General features: G+C 50.2%; 1 protein-coding gene across 1 annotated transcript in view; it reads left to right on the top strand.

Annotated features, from left to right (window-relative positions):
* The window catches only part of Dnah2 (dynein axonemal heavy chain 2), a 130752-nt gene that overhangs the window by 82570 nt on the left and 37205 nt on the right, over window positions 1-10977 (top strand). The window contains exons 42-51 of the mRNA XM_021176049.2: window positions 1243-1461; window positions 1653-1770; window positions 2001-2137; window positions 3379-3516; window positions 3605-3763; window positions 7562-7714; window positions 7905-7996; window positions 8304-8502; window positions 8670-8894; window positions 9918-10022. Of these exons, the coding sequence (XP_021031708.1) occupies window positions 1243-1461; window positions 1653-1770; window positions 2001-2137; window positions 3379-3516; window positions 3605-3763; window positions 7562-7714; window positions 7905-7996; window positions 8304-8502; window positions 8670-8894; window positions 9918-10022 (1545 nt within the window). The remainder of the gene's footprint in view (window positions 1-1242; window positions 1462-1652; window positions 1771-2000; window positions 2138-3378; window positions 3517-3604; window positions 3764-7561; window positions 7715-7904; window positions 7997-8303; window positions 8503-8669; window positions 8895-9917; window positions 10023-10977) is intronic.

The following is a 10977-nucleotide window of genomic DNA, read 5'->3' as shown; positions in this document are numbered from 1 at the left end:
GGGAGGGGAGGGGAGGGGAGGGGAGGGGAGAAGAGGAGAAGAGAAGAGAAGAGAAGAGAAGAGAAGAGAAGAGAAGAGAAGAGAAGAGAAGAGAAAAGTGAAATAGAGGCTGGCCATGAGCATGTAGAGAGAGAGGGGGGAAGAAAATGGGAAAAGAGTGAAAAAGGGATGAGGGGACAGAGTGGGAACAAGAAGGCAAGAACAAGAGAGAGTAGTGGGAACAAGCATCCCCTTTTATAGTGAGTCAGGAACACCTTGCTATTGCCAGGTAACTGGGGTGGAGCTTAGACAAAAAAATGCTAACAGTTGTGAGCTGCTGTGTGGGTTCTGGGAACTAATTCTAGGTCCTTTGCAAGAGCAGTCAATGCTCTCAACTGCTGAGCTATCTCTCAGCTCAGGACAGTGAGATCTTAAAGCATGGTAAAATAATTTTGTTCCCAACTGTATCTCTAGTACTCTAGTACTTGGCACAGTACCATAAAGAGTCAGTAAGTAGTTGTTGAATGATGCTTTAAAAATGTGTAGAACTACAGTAGATATTGTACACATGAGGAGGCTGAGTTTCCAAGAAAAACCGACTCAAAACGACAAAATTGAAAGCTAGGAAGCCAGGCTTGCTGACTCTGTTCAGCGACTCCAGCGTCCTCTGTTCGTATGTGCAGGATGTGAATGTGTGTGTGTCTGGTGTAGCTGCATGGGTGTACATACAGAGGTCACAAAAGGACACAGACTGGCTTGATATGTCACTCTCTACCTTATTCCTTTGAGACGGGGTCTCTCCCTGCCCCTGGAGCACGGCTGCTCACCAGCAAGCCCCGGTGAGCCTTTCTCTCTTAGCACTGCAGTTGCAGTGTGTGCAGCCAGGCCAAGATTTTTATGTGGGTGCTGTGGGTTTGAACTCAGGTCCTCAGGGTTGAGCATCAAGATGTAATGTAGCCTGCCTTTTTTCCCCTCCCCCCTCTGCCTCTCCCTCCCTCCTTCATTCCTTCCTTCAATGATACTGAGGATCAAATCCATGGCCCTGTGTATTCTCAGCAGGCCCCCTACCACCCTACCTACCACTGCGCTATCTATAGATCCCGCAAGGCAGTATTTTCCCTGTGGCTAGGCAGTTCTCGGGGGATTACCGAGTTTGAGTGCAAAGGGCCATAGCGTCTTTTGCTGTGGTTCTGCTGCGTCTTCCCCAGCACTGAAAGTCCCTTGGCTGGGCTGACTCACACTCTTTCCTTCTGCTTTTCTCAGCTACGGGACACCATCGAGCAGGAGATCCGAGAAATGGGCCTGCAGATCACACCCTTTACCCTCACCAAGGTTTTACAGTTGTACGAAACCAAGAACTCTCGCCACTCCACCATGATTGTGGGTGGCACCGGCAGCAGCAAGACCACCTCCTGGAAAATTCTGCAGGCCTCTCTGACTTCCCTGTGCCGTGCTGGAGAACCCAACTACAACATCGTTAGAGTGCGCAGTGGGGCAGTGGCCTAGCTGCAGGTGTTGGGAGGGGCCGGACCTGGATCCAGGGGGTCCTGGGAGAGAAGCAAGCAATGAGCAGTGCCAGAACCTAAGAGAGGATTGGGATGGGGGTTGTGGGGGAAGGGTATTGGAAGCTTGGGTTGGGGCCCCTCAGAAGTCCCTTCTGGTATCATTTTTAGGAGTTCCCTTTGAACCCAAAGGCACTGTCCTTAGGGGAGCTGTATGGCGAGTATGACCTCAACACCAATGAATGGACCGATGGCATCCTGTCTAGTGTCATGCGGGCTGCCTGTGCAGGTATCCAGTGGGTCAGGTGGGTGAGAGGAGAGGTCGGCAGCTCCCGAGAGAATGGGGACCCTGGGAACAGGAAGCCCAAGCCCAAGCTCCGGCCCTGGCCCCGGCCCCAGCGAGGTTGAAAGATGCCAGGGGAATGCCTTAAGACAAGGAAGCACGTAGTGAAGGATACAAGAGGAGAGGGAGATGGAAGCCTCTTTGTTTCTGTATCATCCATCTGCATGCCACCCAAGATGAGAAGCCAGACGAGAAATGGATCCTTTTTGATGGCCCCGTGGACACGCTGTGGATCGAGAGCATGAACTCTGTCATGGACGATAACAAAGTGCTGACCCTCATCAATGGCGAGCGCATTGCGATGCCTGAGCAGGTGCTACTGCCATGCGGTGGGGTCCCAGGCAGGCCTCTGGGGAAGGTGGCCGAGGTTGGGGTTGGGGGTGGAAGGGAGGCTGAGGTGGAGGCTGGCACACTGAGAGTGGATTACACAGAGAGAGCTGGGCCGAGGATCCAGATCCAGGGAAATCTGCAACTGAAGCAAGATGTGAAAGGCTGCAGGGAGACTCCCTAGGAGGGGAGGGCTGACCTGGCCTTGGCCTCTAGATCCCATCTTCGGCATAGGAGGCAGGGGGGCCATTGCTACCCTGGAACAATTGTACAGTAAAGAACTTTGGGTCTAGAAATCACTGTATAGACCCAGGCTGTCATCAGCTTCATTTCCACTGGCCTGTGATGTGTGGCCTTTGTAGCACGCACCAAGGTTAATATCTCCTGGGGTGTCACGCCCACCTCTCTTTATTTTAACCTTTCTTTCCCTCTCTCCTTCCTCTCCCCCGCCCCCCCCCCTTTGTTTGTTTTAGGTAGTATCTCATGTAGCCCAGGCTGGCCTAGGTAATAAAGGATAACCTTGGTTCCTGATCTTCCTGCTCCTGCCTCTAGTGCTCAGACACCAGGATTATATAGGCATATGTCACCCACTCTTTTCTTCCACGCAAGCCAGAGAGTACTTTTTTTCCTAAAGATAAATTTGAATGAGCGCTAATTTCTTTTAGAAAGTGTCTTAGTCACTGTGCTATTGCTGTAAAGAGATACCGTGACTCAGGCAGCTATTATAAGGAGAAAGCATTTAACTGGGGGCAGGCTTACAGTTTCAGAGATTTAGTCTGAAATCATCAAGGACAACGACGAGCATGGTGATCGGCAGGCAGGCACTGGAGCCGGAGCCGGGAGTGCTGCATCTTGATCCAAAGGCAGAGAGGCAGAGAGATGGGGCCTGGTGTGAGCTCTTGAAACCTTAAAGCCCACTCCCAGTGACACACTCCCTCCAATGAAGCCACACCCACTTCAGTGAAGCCACACCTCCTAATCCTTCTCAAGTAGTGCTGCTCCCTGCTGCTGGCTAAGCCTTCACATATATGAGCCAGGGTTGGGGGTGGGTTGAGGGTGGCTGTTCTCATTCAAACCACCACAGGAAGCATTATAAACCTCAGTCATTATTCTTCTTGTTCCACTTTACTTGGTACGAGTCCCGCGTAAGGCATGGGTTTTGGGTTGTTTTCATCACTGTGAATGAGGTGCTGCTGCTGACCTTCTGACAAGAATCTGCATCCTTAGGTGTCTCTCTTGTTTGAAGTGGAGAACTTGGCTGTGGCCTCTCCAGCCACTGTGTCCCGCTGTGGGATGGTCTACACTGACTATGTGGACCTGGGCTGGAAGCCTTATGTTCAGTCATGGCTGGAAAAGAGGCCAAAGGTAAAAAGGGAATCGAGGAGGCATGACTGACTAGGGCGACCTGTAGTAAATAACAGTAGATGGAGCATCCCTTTTCGTGCATATCTAGACGGAAGTAGAGCCGCTTCAACGCATGTTTGAAAAGTTCATCAACAAGATACTGAGCTTCAAAAAGGATAACTGTAATGAGCTGGTACCTGTCCCCGAGTACAGTGGGATCATCTCCCTCTGTAAGCTCTACACAGTCCTGGCCACACCCGAGAATGGGGTAAGGAGAAGAGCCAACCCCGGGGGCAAAGGTGGAGGGGCAAAGGGCTCACAGCCCACCCAGTTTGGGCATAGCTTAAAACAGAAACTTAGAAGAGAGACATAAGCAGTGACCGTGTGTGTGTGTGTGTGTGTGTGTGTGTGTGTGTGTGTAAGCAGAGAGAGATGCACGTGCTTTGACGTTTGCTGAGCTGAAAGTCCAGACTAGGAATTCTGAATTAAATACAGCAATTAGTGTGGCATAGCTCAGTGACAGAGGACCTGCCTCATAAGTGCAGGGCAGAAAGAAAAGAAAGAAGGGAGGGAGGGAGGGAGGGAGGGAGGCTGGCTGAGAGAATGAACAGCCCAAGAGGGGTCATAGTTCCTTACCCATACTGTGCATACCATTTGATGAGAAGTTCTAGAAAGCTTTCAGAATTTTTTTGTTGTTTATAAGTAAAATAACTAAAATTGGGGGCGGGGGTTGGTTGAGATTAAATCATTGCCTCAGAAATGTTTCACATTATTTTTTAACGATGTTACCAGGTAACGAAACTAGTAATATATAATGAGCAGCAGTTAAGATCTCTGACAGTGTAAGTTATTCGCTACGGCCAGGAATGGTGACACACACCTGTAATCACAGCACCGAAGAGACCCTGAGTCCTCGGCCAGCTTGGTTTGTTTGTATACTGAGTTCAAGGACAGCATAAGCTATACAGCGAGACCCTGCCTGAAAACAAAAAATCAAAAACCACTTAAAAAAGAAAAATGGGCTGGGTGTGCTGGCACACGCCTTTAATCCCAGCACTCAGGAGGCAGGGGCAGGCGGATTTCTGAGTGAGAGGTCACCCTGGTCTATAGAGTGAGTTCCAGGACAGCCAGGGCTACACAGAAAAAATTAAAACAAACAAACAAACAAAAACAGAAGAAAAGGAAGGAAGGAAAGAAGGAAGGAAGGAAAGAAGGAAGGAAGAAAGGAAGGAAGGGAGGGAGGGAGGAAGGAAGGAAGAGAATGTGGGCAGCAATACTGGCCTTTTCTCTCACCAATGCCTGAGCAGCACACTCCACCAAGTCTTGTCGCATCTCTTCCAACACACCTACATGTTTTATCACTGAATGTTGCTCACACATGGTCGTGGGGAGCAAGGGTCTGCGGCTGCAGCAGGCTCCTGGGGGAGCTCTTTGCACTCTTAGACCTCGGAGGAGCGCGCTGGCTGTCACTACCCTGGCTCATCTAACAAACCAGAGAATCTCAGTCTGCTCTCCTGCCTGTATTTTGATGAGTAAGGGTTGATATAAGGCCAACTCTTACATTCTGCATTGGACAGAATCCTGTGATCCTATCTTTATGTTTTCTGTGCAGTCCTGGCCAGCCTTGAACTATGACAAGCCTCTTACCTCAGCCTCCCCAAGCACTGTGACTGCAAACATGCGCCGCTTGCCGAGGTTTATCTGCAGTTATAAGCATCCTTATCCAGAATCTGTTATCAAGAATTCCTCCACTCGGCCTGTGCCTCTGTGATATGTCAGGGATGTCAGAAGGATGCTGTTGGTGGGCTGTTTCCCAGGGAAGCTTGCGCGGCAAGCACTTTATCAACTGAGCCATCTCCTCAGCGCTGTAAAACTTAGTTGTTTTGCATGTGTGTGTGTGTGTGCGTGTGTGTGTGTGTGTGTGTGTGTGTGAGAGAGAGAGAGAGATATGTAGCTGTGTGCGTGTTTTCACATGTGTGGGTACAATTTGTAGAGGCCAAAGGTTGATGTCAAGTTTCTTCCTCAATCTGTCTCTACTTTACAAAAAATTTTTTCTAGGTAAATAAAGTCTTTCGATTCAGCTAACCTAGCTGGCCAGGTTTCCTGGGTGGCCTCCTGTCCTCTCTAAACACTAGGACTGTCAGTGAGCTGCAACACCCACCTGGCATTTATGTGGTTGCTCGGCACCTGAATGGGGTTATCATGGACTTGAAGCAAGGGCTTACCACTGAGCCACACTCCCAAACTCCAAAACTACATTTGTAATTGTATAAATAGTCTTTGAATTTATTTATTTTTAATTAGGTATTACTTTCTCCCCTCTTTTAAAACAGAATCTAGCTGTTGGGCCTTGAACTTGTGACCGTTTTGCCTTCTCAGTGCTGGAATTGCAGGCCCAAGCCACCACAGCAGCCTTCTAGCCTGTTTGTTCCTCTCTTCCTTCCCAATCTTGGTTTCTTTCCCCCTCCACAGAAGTAACAACCGAAGTGTGCTTGTTTGTCTAATTCTAGGTCCCTTAAAGTGCTCAGCCAGGGGTGGTGGTACACACCTTAATTTCAGTGCTTGGAAGGCAGAGGCAGGTGGATCTCTGTGAGTTTTCTAACCATCTGAGTCCACGTGGGGAGTTCCAGACCAGCCAGGGCTATACAGTGAAACCTTGTCTCAAAACAAAACAAAACAACCAAACAAAATGCTTGTTGACGTAAAACCCCACAGATATCCATAGGTGCTGTCCTGTTTAGGAAGAAATTGTGGTGTGCATTTTGGTGCATGCCTTTAGTCTCAGCACACAGGAGGCAGGCACAGGTGAGTCTCCGTGAGTTTGAGACCAGCTTGGTCTATATAGCAAGTCCCAGAACAGCCAGGGCTATACAGAGAGACCTTGTCTCAAAAACAAAACAAACAAAAATCTAAAAAATAGATCATGTTACAGGCAACATGCTTGTTCGTCAAACCAAACCTATGTGTGACATTGAGTTGCATATTGCCATGTGCAGACACACACCATTGCTTTAGCTGACACATGCCATTACTTTAGCTGTGGTAGACTGCAAGTGTTGTGTACTGCAGCTGTGGTGGATGGCAGCTGTTGTGGACTATAACTACTGTGGATGACAGCTGCTGTGGACTTCAGCTGCTATGGACTTCAGCTGTGGTGGACTTGAGCTGTGGTGGACTGCAGCTGTTGTGGACTATAACTACTGTGGATGACAGCTGCTGTGGACTTCAGCTGTGGTGGACTTCAGCTGCTGTGGACTTCAGCTGTGGTGGACGGCAGCTGCTGTGGACATTAGCTGCGGTGGACATCAGCTGTGGTGGACTGCAGCTGTGGTGGACTTGAGCTGTGGTGGACTGCAGCTCTGATAGAGCATAGCTGTTGCAGACAGCAGCTGTGGTGGACAGCAGCTGTGGTGGACTTCAGCTGTGGTGGACGGCAGCTGTGGTAGACTGCAGCTGCTGTGCATTATTCCATGGTAAACCCTACATTTTACTTTCCCTTCCTCTATTGGTAGATGTTTGGGTCATCTCCAAATTTTTGTTTTGTTTTGGTTTTGTTTTTCCAGACAGGGTTTCTCTGTGTAGTCCTGGCTGTCCTGGAACTCACTCTGTAGACCAGGCTGACCTCGAACTCAGAAATCCACCTGCCTCTGCCTCTGCCTCCCGAGTGCTGGGATTAAAGGCGTGTGCCACCAGGCCAGGCTCTCCAGGTTGTTTTTGCAGTAACATATAGATGACCACATGTCTGTCTCCTTGAACACTCATGAGTACTCCTCCAGGGTTAGCCTGGATTAGCCAGGTGACAGCTGTGTTATGACTTAGCCTAGAGGCAGCTGTGAGCAACTGCAGTGAATCCCAAAGTTACCTAAAATCGATGAGTAGTTATAGATGAACTTCCCACACAGAACCAGGTAGAAAGAAGGTAGGTAGGTTCTCTGCCTTCTTGGTACATGCTAAAATAGATCCTTCCATCCCTTATCGGTGTGGCTCCTGTATCATGAGGAGGGAAGATTATTCTAAGGCCAATTTGCCACTCTGAACTGCTGAACCTCTTCTCTTCTCCACCCAGGTGAACCCAGCCGATACCGAGAACTACTCCTTTATGGTGGAGATGACCTTTGTGTTCAGCATGATCTGGTCTGTGTGCGCCTCTGTGGACGAGGACGGACGCAAGAAGATTGACAGCTACCTTCGAGAAATCGAGGGCTCCTTTCCCAATAAGGTCAGGGCCCTTCTAGCCAGCTGCCCTGTATGTCTCAGAGGGACCTACAGGGTACCCCTCTGGCCCTCGGACTCCGCCTGACCTAGCACCTTGGTGCCACCCTCCTTGCCCGTCAGTCTGTGAGATACAGCTCCAACTGGGAAGAGCTGGAGGGACATCTGGTGACCCGACTCGTGTGCTTGTCTCTTAGGACACAGTGTACGAATACTACGTGAACCCCAAGATGCGGACTTGGACGTCATTTGAGGAGAAGCTCCCCAAGAGCTGGCGTTATCCTCCCAAGTGAGAGCAGGGTCCAGGGTGCGAGCAGGGCTTGGTGGCAGATGTGGTGGGGCCAGAAGCCAGGGTGAGCTAAAGAAGAGAAAGCCAATTCCAGGAAGAGATGACCAGGTTTAGGAAGTTGGATCTAGGGGACTCGGGACAGGGTCTTAAAGGAGAATGCCATGCTCCCAAGACCCAGAAGGCTAATGGGTTGGTGACTAGACCTTGATAACACCAGAGGAAGATAAATACTAAGAGGAAGAAGGAAGGGAGAGCTGAACTGGGGCAGGCCAATGGTCCTTGAGACGTGGTTTGTCTCTTTCTCCAGTGCCCCTTTCTATAAGATCATGGTACCTACTGTTGATACTGTGCGGTATAATTACTTAGTGAGCACCCTGGTGGCCAACCAGAATCCTGTCTTACTGGTGGGTCCTGTGGGAACTGGAAAGACCTCCATAGCCCAGAGTGTTCTCCAGTCCTTGCCCTCCAGCCAGTGGTCAGTGCTTGTCGTCAACATGTCCGCACAGGTACGTGGGGGGAGGGGCTCGGACCACCAATTAGCTCCCTGCCATCTTCTCTCACCTGGAACTCAAGTGCTCAGCTCAGTTCGCCCCATATTTCTCTCCAGGGTTGGGGGGGGGAGGCAAGGGGGGCGGGGGATGGGCCTCACATTGATTGTGTGCTTTCCCACCAGACCACGTCGAACAATGTGCAGAGCATCATTGAGAGCAGAGTGGAGAAGCGGACCAAGGGTGTGTATGTGCCATTCGGGGGCAAAAGCATGATTACTTTTATGGATGACCTAAACATGCCTGCCAAGGACATGTTTGGGTCCCAGCCGCCCCTGGAGCTGATTCGCCTCTGGATTGACTACGGCTTCTGGTATGATCGTGTGAAGCAGAGCATCAAGCATATCCGAGTAAGCATCCGGAGAGAGAGCTGCGGTTCCCACTTGTGGCCGCTGAGCCCCTGGGCCACGCCCTCTCATACATTCTCCTACATTCCTCCCTACACAAGGGTGCTCTGCTCCTTTCAGAGGAGGACCCGTCTATCTGGCTCCCAAGTTACTGACCCCATCCTTAACTCTCCTCACTGAGCCCGTCTGTGCTTGTTCCCACAGCCCAGGCTTCTCTCCTCCATCCTCACTCTCCTCTTGTGGGATTAAGAATATCTTACATACCATTGCATACACTAGCAAGATTTTGCTGAAAGGACCCTGATATAGCTGTCTTTAGTGAGACTATGCCGGGGCCTAGCAAACACANAAGTGGATGCTCACNGTCAGCTATTGGATGGATCACAGGGCCCCCAATGGAGGAGCTAGAGAAANTACCCAAGGAGCTAAAGGGATCTGCAACCCTATAGGTGGAACAACATTATGAACTAACCAGTACCCCGGAGCTCTTGACTCTAGCTGCATATGTATCAAAAGATGGCCTAGTCGGCCATCACTGGAAAGATAGGCCCATTGAACTTGCAAACTTTATATGCCCCAGTACAGGGGCATGCCAGGGCCAAAAAGTGGGAGGCAGGGAGGGTATGGGGGACTTTTGGGATAGCATTGGAAATGAAAATGAGGAAAATACCTAATTTAAAAAAAAAAAAAAAAAAGAGTATCTTACTGCTCACCCCGCCCCCACCCCCTTTTCTCTCCAGAGTTATCTTTCTATATAGTCCTGTTACTTGCAATGTATGCTATGTAGATCAGGCCGGTCTCTTGAACTCACAGAAATCCTCCTGTCCCTGCCTCCCAAGTTCAGGGATTCAAGGCATGTGTTATCGCGGCCTGCCAGCATGCACCCCCAGCATGCACCATTTCTACTGGAAACATTCAGAGTCCTCTGGCCTAGCTGTCATGAAGGGAAGCTGAAGTGTCATTACCCTGTCTCTCACTGTCCCACCTGTCTCTCTCCCACCTCCCTTCTTTGTCTTTGCTCTCCAGGACATGTTCCTGATGGCTGCCATGGGCCCTCCAGGGGGTGGACGAACTGTTATCTCCCCAAGGCTGCAGAGTCGATTCAACATTATCAACATGACCTTCCCCACGGTGAGGCCATGGGGGTTGGGGAAGAGCTTGTACTGAGCAAAACCGTTCCAGTCCCTTAGAATGAGGGACTGATCAAGCAAGGGGACCGAGCCTCCAGTAGAGTTGCATACAGGGAGCTGTGACACATGGCAGTGGGACCCTTGGCATCTGAGCCAGGACAGCTGCAGGGTTTGTAAGCCTGCCCTGCTGGCTCTGGAATGTGGAGCCTGCTGTCTCCATGGCCACATAGAGAATGCCTGGGGCTGAAACAAACTCAGGGAGGTGGACCTTACAGAGCTGACAGCCAAACCAGTGCCAGGGGTAGGGGCAGATGAATACAAATGTAAGGGGACTTAAAATAAGCCAATAAAACGCTGTCAGGAGAAATATTCTTTTTTTGTTGTTTTGTTTTGTTTTGTTTTGGTTCTTGAGACAGGTTCTCACTAAATGTAGTCCAGAATGGCTTTTAACCCTCTCTAGCTCAGCTTCTCAAACGGCAAGTCTGCAGGTGTGTGTCACTAGCGTGGGCGTCACTACACACATGGCCCTGTCTATCCTGGAACTCACTCTGTAGACCAGGCTGGCCTCAGATTCATAGAGATAGACCTGCCTCTGCCTCCCAAGTGTGGGGACTGAAGGCGTGCACCACTACGCCCAGCTTACACTTGACTCTTAATTAAATATTTTCTTTAGGTTAAATTTAATGGGCAGCAGGTAAAGGCACAGCCCCAGGCCCCAGGCCCCAGGCCCCAGGCCCTGCCCGCGTGGTTGGAGGAGAGAGCCTTCTTCTCCAGATTGGTCCTGTGAGCTCCACACGTGCTGTGGCACACACATGGCCATGTACGTAGAAATAAAATTAACTTTAAAAAATAAAGTGACGGGAGGCAGAGGCAGGCGGATTTCTGAGTTCAAGGCCAGCCTGGTCTACAAAGTGAGTTCCAGGACAGCCAAGGCTACACAGAGAAACCCTGTCTCG

This window comes from Mus caroli, chromosome 11, assembly GCF_900094665.2.
Source record: "Mus caroli chromosome 11, CAROLI_EIJ_v1.1, whole genome shotgun sequence".
In the NCBI taxonomy this organism is placed as follows: Eukaryota; Metazoa; Chordata; class Mammalia; order Rodentia; family Muridae; genus Mus; species Mus caroli.
The sequence above is the reverse complement of the archived record's forward strand: the minus strand, read 5'-3'. Positions and strand labels throughout refer to the sequence as shown.